Source organism: Leopardus geoffroyi, chromosome D3 (genome assembly GCF_018350155.1).
Source record: "Leopardus geoffroyi isolate Oge1 chromosome D3, O.geoffroyi_Oge1_pat1.0, whole genome shotgun sequence".
Taxonomy (NCBI): domain Eukaryota; kingdom Metazoa; phylum Chordata; class Mammalia; order Carnivora; family Felidae; genus Leopardus; species Leopardus geoffroyi.
Genome location: NC_059339.1, coordinates 73,242,120 through 73,265,666, shown reverse-complemented (window position 1 = coordinate 73,265,666; position 23,547 = coordinate 73,242,120). Strand labels below are relative to the sequence as shown.

Here is a 23,547-nt window from a genome sequence, read left to right as displayed (position 1 = left end):
AAATAATTCTTCTTTGTTCCTTCACAGGTTAAGAGATATGGAGATCTCCACAAGGTTTTGGAGAAGAGTCCCAATAATTATTAAAATTCTGGACTAGATCTATTAGGAAAGGTAAAGAAACTGAAAGTCTACTAGGAAAAAGGAGTTGTAATGGTTTACTAAAGCTGTTCAAATATAGATGTCAACTAGGTGTTATGCCTTGCTGGAGAACAAAATAAGAGAAGGTGGATTTATGATCCAACCTAGACCTTTAGGTGAGAGCTAATTAAGACATGGTTCTGATCATTAAACTTTAAGAAGGCTTATTGAGGCAGCTCTTTGGAGAGTTTTTTAAAAGGTAGATTTAAATGTGTCATTTCAAGAAAAGAAACTAGTATTTCTGATCATCAAGAAGGAGCCCCACACTGTTTCAATCACGTTGGCATATATTAACTCACTTAATCCTTATAATGACTCCGTGAGATAAGTATTACTATCCCCAATCTATAGATGTAAACATTGAAATTAAGGGTTAAGCAGTTTATTCAAAATAATGTAGCTTGCGGTGAGAGGCAAAGTTAGGATTTGAATCCAGGTGTGTGTTTCTTCCCACCATACCAACCAGCTTCCTGTAACTGAAAACTAGATGATGGGCCAAAGGACCAATGAGACTCCAGTTTCCTGAACCCATTCAGAACAGAAACAGTATCTTACCTGTTTTTGCCACACCTACCACAGTCCTAATCCCTAGTAAAGGATTTAGTAAATATGTTTATATTGAACTGATTTGAACTTGATCCTGTCTGAAGAGGTGAAATTTAAACAAGACACCAATGAAGAGGAATCTGTCATTCATATTTGGGAAGAATGTTACAAGCAGAGGGAACAGTAAGTACAAAGACCCTGAGGTAGGAAGATGCTTGGTTGTATTTGAGGAACAGCCAAATCAATATGATTGAAGCTGAGTGGGAGAGAAGGCAGGTAGGAGTTGCCTTTGGAGAGGAAACCAAGGGTCAGATCATTTAATGCCACTGCCCTCACTTTAAAAAGACTAATTCCCGGAGCACCTGGGTGGCTCAGTCTTTTGAGCCTCTGACTTTGGCTCAGATCATGATCTTAATGATTCATGGGTTTGAGCCCTGTGTCGGGCTCTGTGCTGACAGCTCAGAGCCTGGAGCCTGCTTCAGATTCTGTGTTTCCCTGTCTCTCTGCCCCTCCCTGCTTGTGCTCTGTCTCTCTCTCTCTCTCTCTCTCAAAAATAAATAAACATTAAAAAGAATTTTTTAAACAAATACATGAATAAATAATAAAAAGACTAATTTCCAAGAACACTTGATCATCAGATGATGCAGCTTTACAGGAGTAAGGAAGCATGATTAAGCCTTTGGAAATACTAATGATTTATTGAATGCTTATTATGTACCAGGCATGGAGTAGGACAGTTAAGTGCATTATCTCAATCCTCACATTAATTCAACATTTAGTTATTATCCCAGAAAATGGGAAAACGGAAATATTAAATACTGTGGTTCACAATTAGTGGCAGAGACAGAATTTGACCAAGTTCTCTTTCAGTCCAAAGCCTGCTCTTCGTAGTATACCACACTTGCTATTTGAAAAACTATGAATAAGGAAGAAGGAATTCATGCGTGCATGCATTTAGCAATTATTAAATAAAAACTTAATTAAAAAACAAGTAATGATTCTTCATTACTATGTGACAGGCACTGTAGAAATAGTATTAAAATGTAATGCAGCATTTTAAAATTGTTTTGTATGATTATATTCTTACCAGTCATCTGTTTTTACAACTTTGCAGGTAGATGGACTATAAGACGCTTGCCCAAGAAACTGCTCAAGAAATTTTAGGATACAATCAAGATACATCAGGCTGGAAAGTGGTTAAGACTTCAGTAAGGAAACAAGTTAAATATGGTTCAAGAGTTTATTTTTTAATGAGAAGCAATTCATTATATAAACTTTTTAAAATGTTTTTCTTTTACAAACCAAAAAAATATATTTTTACTTTTTGCTTGTTGGTTTTTATTTTTCATTTTTTTTTCTGTATCTGACAGCTAATTTATTTCTGGATTTTTATTCCCCTTTGAGAAAAAGATAACTGTTTCCAGCAAGGCTTCTAAAAGATTCCATGGAAATCTGTGAGTACAGTTTCCTATTTATAGACGTTTTGAATTCAGTGGCATTGATATATCTAGAATTCAGTGCTGCTTCACTGGCTATAACATTGCTTGATAGTAATCAGGAAATAGAAATTATTAAGTCACTAGTTTAAATTTGGTATTAATAAATTAGAGCAATTATGTACCACCTAATCATTTTCAAACTTGAAGACAACCAGGAAAAAAAGTCTTTCCAAGCGAACAATTCACTAAGACAGGAAATTTCTACATCAAGAAATAATTACTATAAAAACAGATTGGTGTTTCCTTGATAACAGTAGTGTTTTGCAGCCTTTCAAACATTTCACCTTTCCGTTAAATAAGCCACTATAAAATAAAGTTTTTTTCCCCAAGTCATTTCTCTTGCTGATACATGTAATGTTTTCTGAAAGCTGCTTTTAAGGATATTTTTGAGGATCCTGTTATTTCAGATATAACTACACTGAGGGTAGTGGGCTGACATTTTTAACCTTATTCTTAAGAGTTGTTCATTCATTGTTCATGATATCACATTAATGCAAACACATCATATGTTATCGAAATCAAATTTTATTCCGTTCCTTTTTTTTTTTTTTTTTGGAGTCCACTTTTTCTTCATTTTGTATTTCTTGCTCTTTTTTATCTGACTAAAATTTGCTTACCTTTTGTCTCAATCCAATTTTTTTACTATAAGACAAAACTGGTATGCCTTGTCCTACTCATTTTAATAATTATCAGGAAGATAATCCCTGCTTTCATTGTCTAAATAAGTAGTGATTCTAGGGACGCCTGGGTGGCTCAGTCGGTTGAGCGTCCGACTTCGGCTCAGGTCATGATCTCGCGGTCTGTGAGTTCGAGTCCCACGTCAGGCTCTGTGCTGACAGCTCGGAGCCTGGAGCCTGCTTCAGATTCTGTGTCTCCCTCTCTCTTTACCCCTCCCCCACTCATGCTCTGTCTCTCTCTCTCTCTGTCAAAAATAAGTAAACATTAAAAAAAATTTTTTTTTAATACAAAAAAAAATAAGTAATGATTCTAATAGAGGCACTTTCAAAAACAGACCAAGGAGGGAAGTACGTGAGGTCAATGCCAGTGACACTAGAGGAATAAACTCTTAGAAAAATATTATAGCTTGTTGGCGTCTTACATACTGGACAAGTATAGACGGCAACCTATGCATCAAAGAAACCTTGGAAGTTATTTATTCATTCAACAATACTTCTTGGATATTTGTGTGCAAGGTACTCTACCACACCTAGAGCCATTCAAGGAGTAGCTCCAAATGGGCTGTTTTAAAGCTTTATGGAGATTTTTGATCAGAGGCATTTTACTCTTTCATGCAAAGCTAAACAAAAATTGGGACTTTTTACACTCACATTTTAAGTGAAATTTATACGCACTGTGTACTAGTTATTGATGCACAAAAATATCATACCCCATTTCTTAGTGTCTTAACACTATTATCCCATGGTCAGGATTCCAGGTGTAGCTCAGCCTGGTGCCTCTGCCTCAAGGATTCTTAGAAAGCTGCAATCAAGCTGTCACCTGGGGCTTTGGTCTTATCTGGCGGCAGCTCTACTTCCAAGCTCACTTCCATGGTTGTTGGCAGAATTTGGATCTTCCTGGGCTTGTTGGACTGAGGGCCTCAGTTCCTTTCTGGCTCTAGGCTGGAAGCCTTCCTCAGTTCCTTGACATAGGGACTGCTCCCCAGGGCTATTCACAACATGACGTTTGCTTTCCTCACAGTGAGGAGTCTAGGAGAAAACAAGAGAAGGAGCAAGTAAGTCAGGAGCCAAAGCCTTTCTGCAGCCTAATCTTGGAAGTGACCTCTCATCACTTTTGGAATATTCAGTTTATCAGAAGTGAATCGCTAGATCCAGCCTGACTCAGGGGAAGGGGAGTCCACAAGTGTGTGAGTACCAGGAAGTGCAGATGAGTGGGGGCCATGTTAGAGACTATCACACACGGGTTTTGGAAAACCGTCTTTTAATTCTTTTTTATAGTTGCGCTAGAGTCCAGTAAATATCAAACACAGCTTTAAAATGAGGGTTATGGGGGCAGCTGGATGGCTCAGTCAGTTAAGCATCTGACTCTTGAGTTCGGCTCAGGTCATCATCTCACAGTTTGTGAGTTCGAGCCCCGCATGGGGCTCTGCGCTGATGGCACGGAGCCTGCTTAAGATTCTCTCTTTCCCTCTCTCTCTGCCTCTCTCCCCCTCACTCACTCTCTCTCTCTCTCTCAAAATAAAGAAAGAAATAAAAATAAATTAAGTTTGATAAAAGGTAATGCAACCGTTTTGCATACTTGTTTTCTCAAGGTCAACCCACAGATTCTTCTAAATTTGCCATGTTTATGTACAGAAGGAGAGTATGACTGGACCAGTTTTTTGTTTTTTGTGTTTTTTTTCAAAATACCTCTATTATTCTGTGTCAGCTGTGGCAGATATTTAGGTTACTACAAAGGAAACTTGTCTGAACATGTTGGTCAGGTTGGTCTGCCTCAGTCAAAAATTGACCTCCCCTGGCCTGGATTGAGAAGTGAGAATTGAGTCAAATCAAGGGGAAAATCTAGGGAAGCTTACAACTTTTCCAGTACATCAAAGAGAGCTCCACATTTTAGTTACAGAGTTGGAAATAACCAAAGTGAGAAACATGAATATGAATTTAGAATGGGCAACAGAGTGTGAACATTGCACACTTTCGGCTAGATAGGATGGTCTAATGCTATTTGCCAAACTAGTATCTGGGAGAAATGTAATCCCTCAAAATGCCCTTTATTTTATTTTTTTTTTTTCAACGTTTATTTATTTTTGGGACAGAGAGAGACAGAGCATGAACAGGGGAGGGGCAGAGAGAGAGGGAGACACAGAATCGGAAACAGGCTCCAGGCTCTGAGCCATCAGCCCAGAGCCCGACGCGGGGCTCAAACTCACGGACTGCGAGATCGTGACCTGGCTGAAGTCGGACGCTTAACCGACTGCGCCACCCAGGCGCCCCTCAGATTTGGATTCTAATAGAAGCTCTAATTGACTAGATATGTACAGAGAAGTGATTTATTGCTGTCATCCCAGTGTAGGCCATTACCATCTCTATCTGGATTAGCTCAGTAACTCCTAATGGACTCCATGGATCTATTCTTACTCAACTGTATCCTGTTCTTCACACAATGGTCAAAGTAGATGCTTGAAATAATTCAGATTATGTCACTCCCCTACCTAAAATCTTCTAAAGCCTTCCCTTTGCATCTAAAATAAAATCCAAACCCTTTATCAAGCTCTGCAAGGCACTATCTAACCCTAGCCTACCTCTCTGACCTCTCCTACCATTTCACCCTCGCTCTCCAACTACCGTTGCATGAATGCAATGAACTTAAACCCGCCTCAGAGCCTTTGTAGTTGCTCTTCACTTGTCTGGCATGTTCTTCCCCCAAATCTTTCCAAGGCTAATGTCATTTTTGTCCTCAAGATCTCAGCCTCATTGCTCTTTAGAGTGACCTTCCTGGCCACACCCACTTGCTGTTTACTACACCACTCTGCCACCTTCTTCATTTGCATCTATCACTATGTGAAATTTATCTTCTTCCTTTGTTCTCTCATTTAGTATATGTCTTATTAGAATATAAACTTGGGACACCTGCGTGGCTCAATCGGTTAAGTGTCCGGCTCTTGGTTTTGGCTCAGGTCATGATCTCACAGTTCATGGGATTGAACCCCATGTCAGGATCTGCACTGTCAACATGGAGCCTGCTTGGGATTCTCTCTCTCCCTCTTTCTCTGCCCCTCCCCTGCTCACATGCTCTCTCATGCACTCTCTTTCTCTCAAAATAAACAAACAGTAAACAAACAAAAAAATACTGTAAACTTGATGGAAATAGGAACCTGAATAGGGACGAGTTTATAAAGAAATCACTTTTGTTTGTCACAGTATCCCTAGCACCTGAAGAGTGTCTATCACATAGACACTCGGCAAATGTGTATTGACTGAACTTATGGACTTTAGTTCTATTATATTGGTTGCCAAATAGAAAGTATTTAAATTTCCCTTGTAACTGCAGTACAAAAATATAAACCAAAGATATCTTCTTAGCACTTCACCTTGATTTCATAATTTCATACCCAAAAAGTTCCTTTTGTGGTTAGCTTGGAGCACTTGGGTATATGCAAGAGAAGAGTGCCAATTCTTTGGTGGGAATTTCTTTCTTTCCACCCTCAAGGGATGTAATACAGATTACCAGCACACAATTCAACACTACACATTCCCCAAAATGTTAGCAGCAGCTAACATTTATTAATCTTTTACTATATGTCAGGCAGTAGGCTAATAATTTTCTTCAATGTTTAATTTACTCCTCTTAGATCCTACAAGTATTTTCTAGCCTGCGGTTTTTCCTTGCATACATCACACTCATGTTTCTTTGCATGAATGCCTCATAGTTTTTTATTGAAAACTGAATATTTAAGTCATGTACTGTGGCAACTCTGGATACAGATTCCACCCACCCACCCAGGGCTTGTTGTTATATTTGTTTATTAGTTGGGTGGTTTGTGTAGACTAATTCTGGAAGTCTATTCTGCAGCCTCTGATAATCCCTGCTCTGATTTTTTCCCTTGTTTTTATCCTTTAGCCTATAGGAGGGATCAACATAAGCCATTTATTGATCACGAGTTGTGCTTAAGACCCCCAAACTAGCAAGATTTTTACCCTTTACAGTTGGATCTGTGTGTGGTTTACAGGCTGTTTTCACAATTCGGCAGTTTTATGATTTTTTCCTGCACTTAGCCAGGGACAAGTAACTTGGAAGTTGTGTAACCAGTCACTCCTCAGAGGGAGCACTCGTGGGCATACAGACATTCTTCCAGAACAGCAGCAAAGAGTATGATTTTATTTTAAAGTAGTCAGGATACATTATGTGTCAGAGGTTACACTTAAGTCTCTAAAGGCAGTAAGGCTTCAATTCTTTGTTGATTAATCTGTATGCAGCTTGGAAAATGCTTGTAAGTCACCAACCCATACCTTGCATTGAATGCTCCCGTGAGGGGCAGCCTAGGACATCCATTCTGATTGTTTCTGAATAGGAGCAGCCTGGTACATCCAGTATAATTATTCTGAGTGGGCAGTCTTTTACATCCACTCTGATTACCCCATAGTAGTGGCAGCCTGGTACACCCAATCAAAATGCTTGAGTAGAGCCATCCTAGTATATACACTCTGCTTGTTCTGCATTGCTGCGACCTAGTGTATCTAATCTGATTGCTCAGAGTAGGGGCAACCTAGTATAACACCCTTTGTTTTGATTAGAGGCTTTGACTTCTTTGACTGATTGCTTTGACTAGAGACAGCCCAGTATATCCTCCTGATTGCTCTGAATAGGGGAAGGCCTGTCTCTTCTTACTGCTCTGGAGAAGGGGCAGCCTTGTACATAAACTCGATTGCTCTGAGTCTGGGCAGCCTAAGACATCCAATCTGGTTAGTTCCGGTAGGAGAGCCTAGTACATGCATTCTGATTTCTCTGAGTTTGGGCAGCCTAATACATCCCCTCTTTTCTAGGTGGGAGCTGCCTAGTACATACACTCTGATTGCTCTGAATACGGGCAGCCTATGTACCTACTCTGACTGTTCTGAGTAAGGGTATCCTCGTACATCCATTCTTATATCTGAGTAGGGGCAACGTAATACATCCACTCCACTTGCTCTCAGCAGGGACAATCTACTTCATGTACACAGCCTTCCACACCACAACCCCCCTGCCAGGGACAAGTGTGATCTTATGTTGTTCATCTAGCTGTTATCTCTCCCTACTTCTGGCTGGTCTTTTGTGCTTTTGCACTAGTTCCATGTAATTCCTCTAATTGTTCACTAACAAGATCTGTATTTTTTTTTTCAAAATTCTCTCCACATTTTGTTCCAAATGAAATCCATCTTCTCAGGCATAGCTGAGATTCTGCCAGCTCATTTTGTCTTGCTTTTGCCCCTGAGCAGAGCCTATGCACTACTATTGGAGCTGAGTGACGCCTCCATCCATGAGCAGAAGGGGGATGTGAGGGTGACATTGGGGAGAGATGCTGCTATGACTTCAGTTTGCCCTCTTAATGTAGCAGGAAGGGGAAATAGGCCTCAGTATTTACGCCTGTTGTGCCCTGGACAGAGCCCTCTTCCTATCAGTAAATTCTGGGTGGGGTAAGGAAGCCTCAGTCTCCTCAGCAGTGCCTGCTGGGAATAGAGTTTAACAGCATGAGCTGAGTGATGTCAGTGACCCACCCCTCTAGGATAAAACCATAGCCCTAGACTGGGAGCTAGTGGGGAGAGGGAGCCCCTCCTTGTCTTCCAGGTGTGAAAAGGGGTTGGCTAGAAGCAGATCGTGGCTCAAATGCTACAGACTCTTACTTTTCCTATCTAGATTTAGTAGATATTCTTGAATAAATGTTTCTCCATTTCCTGAAAGCCCTTTGGTCATTTTCTAGAGAATTTCAATAGCTGTTTTTTAAGGTAATTTTCATCAGTTTTTTATTGTGAAACAGTTGTTGTCACTGTGGAGGAGGCTTTACTAAAATTCTCACACAGCTACTCTGGAAGTCCCACCCCCAACTGTAATATCACACAGGATATGTGAAAAATATGATCACTAAAAGCCCGTGAGTGTCTTATCATCTTACAGATGCTTCCCCAAGTTTACAGTTTCTAGTATGCCAAAATAAACACTTTATATTATTTTTCTCCTCCTCAACCTCCTAGTTACTCTTCTGGCAGTGCTCATTCACAAAAATCATAAAAGGCCATAAAGTATTTAGAGACATTAAAATTAGTATGTTGATATAAATCCACACATACCAAAAGGTTTTCATTGCTGCCTGAAATCTTCATGAAATATATGGTCTGTAAATAAAGTGTAACTTCACATACACTGGTCAGTTATTCCATATAGCAGCTAAAGCTGGTTAGAAACTGTAAAAGACAAGAGAAAATAGTTAAAATATATATTTCTTTAATTTTTAGAGAGAGAGCATGAGCAAGGGAGGGAGGCAGGAGGACAGAGAGAGAATCCCAAGCAGTCTCCAAGCTCAGTGTGGAGCCCAGTGCAGGAGGAACTAGATACCAAAACCCTGGGATCATGATCCAAGCCAAAATCAAGAGTGGGACACTCAACCTACTGAGCCACCCAGGCACCACAGTTAAAATATTTTTAATTTAACCTGAGGTCACTTCCTGTATAATGAGCACAAAGCTTTAGTGTAGATCATAGTAAAATATCTAATGAACTGTTCATCTTAATGATCAATAGATATAAAAATATAGTTTAGGGGCGCCTGGGTGGCGCAGTCGGTTAAGCGTCCGACTTCAGCCAGGTCACGATCTTGCGGTCCGTGAGTTCGAGCCCCGCGTCGGGCTCTGGGCTGATGGCTCAGAGCCTGGAGCCTGTTTCTGATTCTGTGTCTCCCTCTTTCTCTGCCCCTCCCCCGTTCATGCTCTGTCTCTCTCTGTCCCAAAAAAATAAATAAACGTTGAAAAAAAAAATTAAAAAAAAAAAAAATATATAGTTTAGATCCAAATATGACAAAATTGTTATCTCTGAAAGAGCCATGAACACAGTAGATGCTGATACCCAAGACGCATTAATGTTTTGTTTTCAAAGAGGCTTGATATTTACATATTTTTTTAAAGCCACTAACTCTAATTAGTGAATTAAGATAAGGTCATTTTTAACTAGTAGCCTACCCTTTGCCCAATACAGAGCTTTAACTGTGTTTTATAATCTTCCAAAAAGCGAAATAAATAATTTCTGCCTTGTAGTCATATAATACCTGTAGCTTATACTTTTCTCACCTTTACAAATGACTGGGAAATAAACATATTAACCATTGAGTAGATAGTCTAAACCAGGGGTTGGCATACTTTTTCAGTGGAGGTACAGAGAATAAGTAAATACTTTATGCTTTGCAGCAACTATGGTCTCTGTTGCACCTACTTAGCTCTGCCATTATAGTATAGAAGAACAACACATAAATAGACAATACATTTTTACGCCATTATAGCATGAAAGCATTATACATAAGTAGACATAGACAACCCATGGTGAGTAAGTATGGCTGTGTTTCAACAAAACTAACTACAAAAGCAGGAAGTACACTAGACTTGACCTATAGGCTATAGCTTGCCAATCCCTATTCTAAACAGTAGATATGAAAAGTCACAAATCCTTAAATGTTGATAAACTTATAGGTATATTAGATATCCTTCCCTAAATTACATGAGATAGTCAACTCTTTTTAATGAAATAAGCTTTGTGTTAGGTGATCTTGCCCAACTGTAGGCTAAAGTAGTGTTCTGAGCACAATTACAGCAGGCGAGGCCTAAGCTGTGATGTAGATTAGGTGTATTATTGTGCATTTTCGGTTTAAGATATTCTCAACTCACAATGGAGAGAGCTTATTGTAAATCCCACCAAATCTTATTTATCTTAGCGTAACCCCATCAAAAGTCAAGGAAGATATGTATATGTTAGTTAGAAATATCAAAAGGTTAAAAACTCTTGATACTCCAAGTTTACAATATAACTAGAGAGAGAGATAACTCATTATGTAAAAAAACAATCAGTGGTAGTATATACATATCTCTTAATAATTTTGTACTTAAATTTTAACTGTTATCATATCTGACTTCTTTTTCACAGGACCTGATAATTATTCAGGTTGTTTTCTCATTGTCTTATACAGAGCTTCATAATAAGCTCTTTAAAACTTTGTAGATCTGAAGGAAGGAAACATTACATAGTAAGGAAATTTGAGGATATCTTATAGAGAAAATTAAGGACTAACTGAGCTTTTAAAGAGAAATTAACATACAAAGAAACAGTCTAATGAATTCCTTATTTGTTTCCCAAATCATAAAAACAAAGTTTCAGAGGAAGAATCATTCATAAATATGACTATTTAGTGTAACAATACTGTTTGGTTTTTATCTCACTCCCCCCAGAAATTATAACTTTTTAGAGGTTTAAAATTTTGATTTTACTTAAACCTATCCCCTCAGGTTGGAAAGAATGATTAACTGGGAGAAGAGTAGAGCCAGTATTGTTCAGACTTCATTTTAGTTCAACAACCTTCTCCTAAATACTGACTTTTAATCCATTTTTCTCACATTGTCTTAATTTCATTGATGGATAGCCAAATCTAATTTCACTGATGGATAAACACAAAGGTTAGTTACTTGCCCAAATCCTGACATGCAAAAAATAAATGAAATTCAAAAGTCAGTGTCTATAAATAAAGTTCAGTTGTAACACAGACATGCCTATTCATTATATATTGTCCATGGCTGCTTTACTGCTACCCTAGCTACGTTGAATAGTTGCAACATAGATCATGTGGCCTGCAAAGCCTGAATTATTTACCGTCTGGCCCTCTCCCAGAGAATTTGCTGACCACTGCTTTAGACCACATTACATCCATAAATTAAGAATTGGGCCTGGGGGCCTGGGGGGCTCAGTCTGTTAAGCAGCTGACTTCGGCTCAGGTCATGATCTTGCTGTTCATGAGTTCAAGCCCCTCATCAGGCTTTGTGCTGACAGCTCAGAGCCTAGAGCCTGCTTCAGACTCTGTGTCTCCCCTCTATCTCTCTGCCCCTCCCAGCTTGTGTTCTGTCTCTCCATCTCAAAAATAAATAAACATTAAAAAATTTTAAAAAGAAAAAAAAAGAATTGGGGCTAAAAGATACTGTACGTATAAACACACAAACTTCTCATCAATTGCATTTGGCTTATGATAAATATGGCAGGTAAATATTTATGAGAAATATTTTAGAAAAATCCTAAAAGAAAGTAGCCCCTCTAATAAGACAACTATAAAACATTATAAACAAGATATGTAGAAAAATGCATCTTGAAATAATTTATATTAATTACTGCAATGCTTATTTCAATAAACCTGGCTACTTCCAATTGAATACTAGTGTTTTGAATTGCTGATATTACCTACAAGTGTTCTTTACTGCTATTTGCTAAATTAGCCTACTATGGTACATTATATTTTGAGCTAAGCCTAAACCAGTAAAATTTTGAATTTTCTCTATTTTGTTAACTATAGATATCGTGTTGAAGGAATAATTCCAGAATCAACAACTAAGCTATCTGAGTTCCTCTACAAACCTGAAAACAGAGTTACATGGGATAAATCATTGAAAGTGTACAATATGGTACACAAGGTTGATTCGGTAATTTGCTGTTTGATATCAGACTTCTACTGTATCAATATATTTTTAGTTTTATTAGTGATTTGAATATATTAAACCTGTATGATTATAGACACTTCATATTTTATAGACTCAATTGAATTGAAATCTTTATAAAAGCCTTAAAACTTCCTTCTTTATTAGTCAAACGTTTAATTCTAGTTAGCTTTATTCTCTTGTAAAGGCTTAGCACTTTCTGAATCTATCCAGCTTTCTCGCAGACATGTGCCTTTGGTCTTGAGGGGATTGAACTTTATGTATTCACCTCCTCCATTAGGTAGAAAAAAAGATGAAGCATGCCTTCTTGATGGGAAGTCAGTAGATTTATCTTAATCATAATACATTAGACAGCAGGAACAGTGCCGACACATACTGTAACTGTTTTTTTAAGAGTAAGGTTATAGTATGGAATAATATCTATATATTGTGGTTATATAAACCTATATATCTACTTATATAGTTGTGGTTTTAGGAACTTTCACATACATTGTCTCAAACAGATGAACAGGGGGAATAAAAACAAAGAGAAAAAAGTACAGGTAATTAGAGTAGAAAGTTTAAGTCACAGAGGTGGGAGGAAAGACCAAATGTAAGAGACAAGAGAAGCAGCACACTATAGACCTCTTATCTATTAAGACAGCTATACTTTATGGTATGTACATTACACCCCAATAAGCTGTTTTTAAAAATCGAGTCATAAAGTGAACTTTCATGATTTTCATAAACAATTACACGTGTAAAACTTCAGGTCACTGGGTCTTTGGTTCTTTGAGTCTCCAAACCATATTCCACACATCAAAACAAATATCCTACTTATCTGCCATCACCTTATCATCTTCTCAGAACTTAGGTTAACTTTACCTCCTTTTATTAAATTGATTTTAAAGCCTGGGAGTTGGGGGAGGTTGTAGAAAAGCCCAGGAAAGTAAATGTTTCATTTTATAGAGAGCACCTGAAGTTCCTGTCCACAAAAAACACCTATCTATTACTCTCTTGGGATTTAAACATACAGTTTGAGAAGCGTAGTCCACCACAAATGAAGATTCACACATTTGGACTGTCTCTTTCATGACTGTGTGGCCCTAATCGCACAGTTCCTTTTATACTTCATATGTTCCTGCTGTTGCTGCAAATCAACTGTAATAACTAGATTTGGCATCAAAAAAAACTTAACTGATCCAGAGAAATTATGTGACTTGCCCAAGTTCGCATACCAGGCAGAACCATGACTTAACACTTGATCTCCTGATTCCAATTCTATGTCCTTTCCAGTATATTACAGAATCTCTGAATACCATTACACTGCACCAAGAATTCTTTTACCTTCCTATGAATGTTTATAGTATGCATCTCCAGGGATGTTTTAATTGACTCATTCACCTGCGTTGGTGAGAGAGGGATTCCTACTCTAGGGTTTATGAGGGTGATCAAAGACATGACATCTGACACTAGACAAATGAGATCAACACCAGTTTATCAATCGTTAGTCACAGTCCAGGAGAGGAGGACTGTTACAACTTTGTCAAATTGGCATTTGTTAAGTGGAGCACAGGGTGCCAGATGGTGAGCCACAGTTCAACAAAAGACCACAAGAGAAATTGAAATAGAGAAGTTTCTTACTCACAAGTCCTGGAAAAGGTACACGGAACGCCTCCAGGAGCCACATGGGGAGGTCAAGGCAGGCCGCAGGCAGAGAGAGGCAGGCCCTGAGGCACCTGAGTGTCTGTGAGTAGAGTGCTTTGGGATTCCTGGGCTAAGGCCAGATTGGCCAATTCAAACCAAAAAGAGCAGGTCACTTTGTAAAACACAGGTCCCAGAGGTGTCCAAGGACCTCACGAGGGGAAGGTTGTGGGAGGCAGGGGAGACCATTGATCGGAAGGGGTGTTGGGGAAGTTACATCAGGAACTGACATTTCCTTGTGACTGTGGTGACCAAGGCATGCGCTTGCGGGGGGTGGGGGGGGGTGGCTAGTGTCAGTTTAAGGCCCCCACAGGCGCAGTGGCCAAACAAAAAGTTTACTGAAGCAGCAATACCATGGAGTAGCTTAGCTAAACTCCCAAGGACACACTGCCATGGAGGGTGACATGGGAGTTGCACCCAGGAGCAGAGTAAATAACCAGAGGTTGTGCAACACCAGCGTTGTGGTGTCAAGAGGTTGAGGTGACCCCTGACTCCTACAGGAGGCTGTGATTGGTTGGATCAATTCTGCTGTCCAGCAGGGAACTGAAACCCACCACTCAGGGACAAATAGGAACTGTGGCTGATCCTGTGATAAGGGGCATCGCCTGGCAAAGGGGCCTTACCTGTAGGAACAGAATGGGGAGAATACCTTGCAGTTAGGCCATTTAAGACTCTCCCAACTTCAGCAGACATCAAGGCGGCACATAATACTGGTCCTTAATTTTAAGGCCTTATACCACAGGGTGCTAAACCAATATATTTGTCAGAATATATTACCTAACCAGTGTGGACTGGTAGAAATACACTGGGAATAAGGAACATGGGTTCTAGTTCTGTACTTATCTCTAGTTTTGCATGTGATTTAATCTGTTAGGCTTCGGTTCCTTCGTCTAAAAATTTAAAGAGTAGGTAATAACGAAATTCCTTTCTGAATTTTCTGAGCTTACATTAATTCCTCACCAGATATTTGATTTCCAGGTTACTTTCTCCCATTTCTGTACATTGCCTTTTCATTTTATTTATGGTTTCCATTGTTGTGCAGAGCTTTTTTGTTTGATGTGGTCCCACTTGTTTATTTTTGCTTTGGTTGCCCTGTGCGTATGGTTATAGATCTAATGTTCCTCTAACACTGAAAATGCGAGCAGATTTGATGATGTTCTTCTAACTTCAAAGCCCCCTTCTTTTTCCAAATAGTAGCTAATGTTATGCAGTGAAATTCTCTGGGGAGAGATACAAAGGATAGATATGAAGTAACTGTTGCAATCTTTACGGTTTGATTTGTTCCAGGACACATTCATATGTCATACCATTACACAAAGTTTTGCCATGGGCTCAATTTCTCCCCGAGACTTTATCGACTTAGTATACTTCAAGCACTGCGAAGGGAATATGGATATTATCAGTTGTAAGTTGAAGCATTTTGCCCATATTTTGGAATTACTATGAGTCATTAATAAATTTTGTTTTCCTTTAACTCACAGTTTGGGAGAAACTGCTTTCAATTAATTTGTTATTCTCTTTATTTGGTGAGACCAATAAATGTATGTATAATATAGACAAGCCTGAGTTTTACCCAACTCTGGAGGTGCCATTTATATCAGTCAATAATTATGGCATCTCTTGGCCTTTTTGCAATTTATACCATGCAGCACTGAGTATAGACAGATAACTTGTAGGCTGAAACTTCACAGCATACATTTTAAAACTACTAAGACACAAAGTTAATCTTTGGATATGCTATGTTATATATGAATTATGTAGATTGGGCATATCCAATAACTGATAAAATTCCTGAAGAAATTTTCATTAGATGAGTCTTTACATAAATGTGCTTATATTTCTTTTAGAAATTGGAAGTTTTGATATATCCTTAGCCTTCCCAAAAATGTGTCACTGTAAAATGCAAATGTGTAGTCTTTTCCTAACTTGCTTTATTCACTTAACACATACCAGTTCATACTTGGACTCAGATAAATACAGTAACTCCTGGTGAAGGGATTTTGGTAGGACAGTAGCCTAAAGCCCTGTTTTTCTCCAGAATTCAATTTAATCTCACCTTCCTATCTGAATAATCTTCTCTATTGTAAACTACTTGGGAGTAGGGACAATTAAGTGTTGTAATTATTATATTCCAACAAAGTTTCAGTTATTCTATGTCTGTAGTACTCTAAATTTCAGATACTAGACTACTACATAGTTCTGCCCGCTCAAACACAGCTCTGTTGCAGCATAGCAATAAGGCCTGATATTCGTCACTTGTATGTGGCTGTCCCTTGTAGTTTCATATAGTCGACATTGAGTTGTCTCCTTTTAAAATGAGAGTGCATAAAAGTTTATTCACCATCTACAGCACAAAATACTATATGTCTGAATTATAGATCTGTTATTTTCTGTATTTGAAAGAGACCATTTCAATCTCATTTTTAGTGGTCAGAGGGAAGGTAAAAAAGAATTATGGAAGAAGTTAACATCAACAAATAGTAGTAGTAATCCATCATTCAGTGATCAATACTAAATTTGCTTTAAGCAATTTTCTTAAAATGAATTTTTGATGAATACTGAGTTTTCTTCTTAACGTTCCTTTTGTTGTTATTTAACTTACTACGCAGCTTGCTTTGAGCTAAATATTTTGTGTGCATCATTTCACCAATGAGGAAACTAAAGTTCACAGAAATTAAGCTACATTAGCTAAGAAGGAGCTGAACCAGAACTAAAACTCAAGTCTTCTGACTTTCCAAACTCTGGGTTAACTATATGCCTCATAAAAGATCCATACTTGTTTGTGAAATACAACCAAAAAAGTTTTAAAGAAAGACCAGGATAATCTCCGTATTTTAAACAGAGAAACACTATGTTAATATCACTTCCAGCAGTACCGTTATGCCAGCACAATAGGATCTGTTGAGATGATGAACTCGCCGTGAACAGGGAAAATGCATTCAGCCTCATTTGTCCATTAAGTGATTTACATTGCATTTACCACAGAATTGATTGCCTGTGTTAAAATCCTAAAAGAGAAGTCACCATCTCTGACAAGAGAAGGATTCAGTTGCCAAGAAAAAAATATATATATTTTTAAAAATACTTTTAGGGCACCTGGGTAGCTCAGTTGGTTAAGCCTCTGACTCTTGATTTCGGCTCAGAGGAGGATCTCATGGTTGGGAGGTTGAGCCCCACGCTGTCAGCAGAGGAGCCTGCTTGGGAGTCTCTCCTTCTGCCCCTCCACCGCGTGCATGAGCACACAAGTGCTCTCTCTCTCTCTCTCTCTCTCTCTCTCTCTCACACACACACACACACACACACACATAAATAAATAAATACAATGTAAAAATATTTTCAGAAAGGGTATATATAATTATCATAAACTTAGAATCAAATCACCTCCCTTCTACATTCACATACAGTATGGCTATGCCACACAGTTCTTAAAACAAATTCTACTGATTTTTAATTATCCTCTGAATTAGCTACAGGGAATTGGCAGAAAAGAGCATTTAAACCGTCTTTCCTGACAGACCAAATAACTACATCAAATATTTTATTTAAAAAATGATTAACAATTTATATGTAAGTATTGAATCACTATATTGTACACCTGAAACTAATATTCCACTGTATGTTATCTAACTAGAATTCAAATAAAAACTTTAAAAATATATAGGGGCGCCTGGGTGGCTCAGTCAGTTAAGCGTCTGACCTCAGCTCAGGTCATGATCTCACGGTCTGTGAGTTTGAGCCCCATGTTGGGCTCCGTGCTGACAGCTCAGAGCCTGGAGCCTGCTTCCGATTCGGTGTCTCCCTCTCTCTCTGCCCCTCTTCCATTCATGCTGTTTCTCTCAGTCTCAAAATTAAACATAAAAATGGGGCGCCTGGGTGGCGCAGTCAGTTAAGTGTCCGACTTCAGCCAGGTCACGATCTCGCAGTCAGTGAGTTCGAGCCCCGCGTCAGGCTCTGGGCTGATGGCTCAGAGCCTGGAGCCTGTTTCCGATTCTGTGTCTCCGTCTCTCTCTGCCCCTCCCCCGTTCATGCTCTATCTTTCTCTGTCTCAAAAATAAATAAATGTTGAAAAAAAAAATTAAAAAAAATTAAACATAAAAAAAATTTTTTAATATGTAAAAAAAGGATCTAACCCTAAAAAAATAATAATAAAAAATGGTTAGTAAAATTTATAAACCTGATATCTTCATAGAATAGTCTTTTCCTTTGTGATTTTTTTTGCTTCAAATCTCAGGAGCTAATTAAATGATACTTTTAACACATTTTCTTGTATGTAAAAGGTAACAACATCTTTAAAGATACTAGAATGAGATCATTTGAGAGGACAATAGTGCTCATACAGGCATTTTCTCAGTTTTGACCTGTGTGCACATACATATGTACAAACATACATACACAGGTATAAAACTAATATCAATGCTGACAGTAACTAAATTAAATTAAATGCTATATCACACATTTTTTTTAATACACTACTTCAAATAGAATTTTTCATCTTTGTGGAATAGTGTTCATTTTCTTTCTTTTTTTTTTTTTTAAATCACTTAGCTAACAGTGTGGATTTTCCAGCATACCCACCATCGTCAAATTACATACGTGGTTATAACCATGCTTGTGGCTATATATGTTCTCCTCTGAAAGAGTAAGTGTTACTTGCATTTATTTTATTTTAATGGCTTTTAGTTCAATTCTTAACTAAATTCCTAACTCATTGGTACAAGTATATGCCAGCATATTCTGTTAGGGGGGAAAAATTGCCCCTAAGTGTAATTTAAATGACAATTTTTATAAGTGTTTTCATCATGAGAATGGATAATTCCCTACAAAGTATGATGTGAGGTCTCTGGGATGAGTCACACATACACATGCATTGCCTGCCCCCCATCCCTTCACCCCCAGTTAACTTTCACCTGATGCTTCAGATTTCCCCATTAGAGTCACTTCTGTGAATTATTAAGCAATTTTTGTAAATTACACTTCCCAAGAATTATAATATATTCACTATTATCAGCAATGAATGCTTCGTCCTAAATGAATTCTTTCCAGTGGACCACCTACAGATACCTGCAGAATGAGATGCACAGTAGGTAAATTTGGAAAGAGCTGGAGAAATCAGAGATGAGTCACTGCCCACAGGTGACCAGCCTAGGGGTAAATGGTGACATAAAATACACATATTTTGTAAATGTGTGTACATTAATTCAAGGTAGTTCATTTCACAAATTCGTTAAGTTTTGATTTTTGCTAAATTATTTTATATAAGTAAAATATATCAGCACATAAAAACTTGTAAATTTTTTTATTGGCCAGATATAAACCTCTCAATAGGAGGGGAAAAAAAAAACTTATGTGAAGAAAGTCAAAATAAAATTACATTTTAGGCTGTATTCCTTAACGTGTTCTCTACTGAATTAGAGAACCAAAAGAATTTCACAATTATGTACATTAATGGACAGGATCATTGGTGCAGATGATATGATGGTGATACATGGTCTTTCTACCCACCTGTCACTTTTGAATCTATGGTCAAGACTGCATTCTCCACAGCAGGAGAAAGCAACACAAGGGAAGGGGTAATGCTCCGAATCAACTGGGTAAATCAGCCACTGGCGGGGACTCTAGTCAGGAAGCTACACACTCTAAGGTGTGCATCACAGCCTGAGGCCCCGTCTTGCATCTTGTTAACTTTCCACTGTCAAAAACATGGAACAAAGGGTGATCTAGACGTCCCATTTCGGGCAAGAGCCCTGCCTAGCATCCCGTTAGAGAAAAGATGGTTTCATTCATAGTCTCAGAGAAAGGTACGAATAAAAAATGATTCTTCTGTGCCACGCAGCACAACATTTTGGACAACCAACATTTGTAAACTAGTCATGTAGTAAACTTACAAAACTTATTATCAGGGGGCACCTGGGTGGCTCAGTTGGTTAAATGTCTGACTCTTTGATTTCGGCTCAGGTCATGATCTCACGGTTGGTGAGATCAAGCCCCACATTGGGCTCTGTGCTGACAGCGTGGAGCCTGCTTGGGATTCTCCCTCTCCCTCTCTCGTTATTTCGTTCTCTCTCTCTCTCTCAAAATAAATAAACTTAAAAAAGATTATCAGTAGTAAAGGCACTTTTCTAGTAAATACTGGATACTCAAAGAGATTTAAGACCTTACCCACGGCTCGTGAATATTCTCAATCCTGCCACCAGAGACACTTTTGTGAAAATAGTCTAAACTGCATAGAGAAGAGTATGGGAAAGGGACACTCACACAGTTTGTGGGAGCAGTGGTCTTTATACCCCCCAAAAGAATTTTGTAAAACTGTACTCCACCTTGCGTATTTGTAAGTTGATATTGAAATTCTGCATAGGATTAAATTTAGAGGATGCAATTTATGGCACTTTAAGTATTGATACTTTTTAAAAAAGTGTTATATCACTCTTGTAAGCATATCCAATAGACTCTAAATACCATAATAAGTTGAAACCTACCATAACTCAATTTCAAAATACATACAAACTTCAACACTCAGAAATTTACATCATTCTTTTTCTCCTTGATTCCCACATTCTTATTTTTTTCCCTCATATAATTTGATCCTAATAGAATATATGTTGGGGCACCTGAGTGGCTCAGTCAGTTAAGCATGCAATTTAAGCTCAGGTCATGATTTCATGGTTCGTGAGTTCGAGCCCCACATCGGGTTCTGTACTGACAGCTCAGAGCCTGGAGCCTGCTTTGGATTCTGTGTCTCTGTCTCTCTCTGCCCCTCCCCCCCAAAAAAATAAACATTAAAAAATAAAAATAAATGAATGTTACAAAATATATGTTGTATTAAATTGTTATTAAAAGAGCAAAATAAAAATATATTACCAAATGTTACATAGCTATTAAATATAAAAGCCAACTGTTACTGATAACATGCCTTGATTATTAGCAAAACTTAGGTAGCATTTGCTCTGTGCCAGGCAGTCTATAAACAGTCTACATATATTGGCTCATTTGGTCTTCCCAATAACCTTATGAAGTAGGTAGTATTACTATCTCCATTTTGTGGAAAAGAAAATGGAAGCCGGGAGAGATTAAGTAATTCTCTCATGGCTAAACATAGGTAATAGCAAAGCTCAGCTTTAAACCAATCCAGACTGGCTCCAGAGTCCATGCTTCTAACTGTTACACTCTTTTATCTGTGTATTGGTGATACTAATAAAATGAGATAGCACTTACTATTGTCTGCTCCAACTTTGTAAGTGCTGAGAATTTTTTTTTGAATGAGTGGGTTAAAATGAAAAGAGTATAATTCTAGGACTGTCATTAAATGCCTTTGAAATTCTCTTGTGTTATGTACCATAAATTACATAGAGACCTATAATCAAAAACATTTTTTTTTTTAATTTTTTTTCAACGTTTATTTTTTTTGGGGACAGAGAGAGACAGAGCATGAACGGGGAAGGGGCAGAGAGAGAGGGAGACACAGAATCGGAAATAGGCTCCAGGCTCTGAGCCATCAGCCCAGAGCCTGATGCGGGGCTCGAACTCCCGGACCGCAAGATCGTGACCTGGCTGAAGTCGGACGCTTAACCGACTGCGCCACCCAGGCGCCCCCAAAAACATTTTTTAATCAAAAACTATTTTTAATGACAAATAATTTAGATCCATAAATTTTATTGAAAGGAAAGAATTGACAACATGATTTATTACCCAACTCACTTCCAATTAATCAGATTTTTCCTTTGGGATCTCAGAGTTGTGTTTTTTGTTTGTTTGTTTGTTTGTTTGTTTGTTTTTTGAGTAGACTCCAAACCCAGTGTGGAACCCAACATGGGCCATGAACTCATGACCCTGAGATCAAGACCTGAGCTGAGATCAAGAGTCAGATGCTTAGCTAACTGAGCCACCCAGGCTTCCCTCTCAGAGATTTTTACATACCAGAGCAAAGCACTGTAGTATCACTCAGTACTATTCAGGGAGGGTGACGGGTATACTTGTGTTCTGTAAAGCAACAGAGGATCATATGAACATGCTGGTGGGAAAGGAGAAGCCTACATCTCCATCAAAGATGGTCTCAGATGAGTTTAGGGAAAAGGTACATGTGAAGGTTAGAGACCTGAAAAGTTATTCCCTTAAATGTTATTATCCTGTCACACCCTTTGGAAAGTCTTCACATACTCCAGTTTGAAGATCACTGGGTTAGAATACGAAGTACTACAGTCTTCCTAATGTCACTTGGAAAGAATATTTCCAAATGTTAAATGCACAAAACCTTTGACCTAGAAACTCTATGTGTTTGTAGAAATCCAAATGGATCCATTACAAAGATGTTTTATTGCCGCTTTATTTGTATAGCAGCAAAAAGTGAGAAACAACCCAAATGATAGTCCAGAAAGGTCTGGTTACATAGAGAATGAAATACTGTATGCAGTCATGAAAAATATCTAGGCTGATTGGTATGTCTCAACACAGAAAGAAGTGCATGATGTCCTAGTAAGAGGAAAATAAAACTAGTTGCAGAAAAATACATCTCATTTTTGTAAAAACAAAAATGTGTATGTGTGTATATGTGGGGTAGGCAAACGTATATGCATATATGTAAGCTATCTTTATATATACATAGGCAATAGTCTGAAAAGATCCAATCAAAAGTATAGTAAATATCTCTGGGAAACAGAATAAGGAGAATAATTATGAAAATTCTGTTTTGTTTAGATTTTTGTAAGCACATATTAATTTCGTAATTTAAAAAAGTTAACAAAATGACAAAAAGGAAAAGCTGACTGAAGACTGTAACATATAGTCTACTTAATATTTTTATGTAAAATGTTTATGAGTGCAAATCACTCTGCCCCTTTTTGTGCCCTTCCTTCCTCCCCGCCTTCAGTAACTGTTTGTCCTATCATAAGCACCACGAAGGGAATCGATGGTGAATAAGACAAGGATCCTGCTTTCTATGAAATTATAAATTCAGTAGATAAATCCAAAAATCTTTATATTTTTACTGCTTCCTTTGTTTATAGGAACCCAGCACATTCCAAACTAGTGATGTTTGTCCAGACAGAAATGAAAGGAAAATTGTCCCCATCAATAATTGAAGCAACCATGCCTTCCAACTTAATAAGCTTCATCCTCAATGCAAAAGATGGAATAAAAGCACACAGAATTCCATCAGGACACGGATCTCATCCTAACGGCCACTCATCTTTCCTAAAAAAGAAATGAGGCCACAGAAGAGCATGCGTGGCAGTCATTGCCACTCACCTCCAAGTCAATGTGCATAAATACTGTTAAACTTTGCTAGACGGTATTCTTGTACAAATTACTGAAGGCACCTTGTGAAAATAAGAACTCACAGTCATACAAGAGAACAGCATTCAATATAGTTTTTAATCTCATATAAGAATGATGTGAATAACAAGTGTCCTTTAATGTACTTTTATCTTTTGTTCCCCCTGGAAAACGCCCTGCAAAAGAATCAGTAAGAAAGCATACACAGTCAGAGGTCAGCATTAATTAAAAATTAAAATATA

The 23,547-nt window shown here is 38.1% G+C and overlaps 1 protein-coding gene across 6 annotated transcripts in view; it reads left to right on the top strand.

The window, feature by feature from the left end:
- Positions 1 to 23,547, top strand: part of STARD6 (StAR related lipid transfer domain containing 6) — a 25,082-nt gene extending 1,535 nt beyond the window's left edge. For 5 of the 6 annotated variants that reach the window (XM_045459103.1, XM_045459106.1, XM_045459102.1 and 2 more), the window contains exons 3-9: positions 28 to 111; positions 1,799 to 1,892; positions 2,089 to 2,138; positions 12,214 to 12,340; positions 15,326 to 15,443; positions 18,584 to 18,677; positions 23,038 to 23,547. In XM_045459103.1, the coding sequence (XP_045315059.1) occupies positions 1,803 to 1,892; positions 2,089 to 2,138; positions 12,214 to 12,340; positions 15,326 to 15,443; positions 18,584 to 18,677; positions 23,038 to 23,239 (681 nt within the window). In that variant the 5' untranslated portion in view covers positions 28 to 111; positions 1,799 to 1,802 and the 3' untranslated portion in view covers positions 23,240 to 23,547. Of the gene's footprint in view, positions 1 to 27; positions 868 to 1,798; positions 1,893 to 2,088; positions 2,139 to 12,213; positions 12,341 to 15,325; positions 15,444 to 18,583; positions 18,678 to 23,037 lie in introns of all 6 variants that reach the window. The other variant, XM_045459100.1, reaches the window with a different exon arrangement.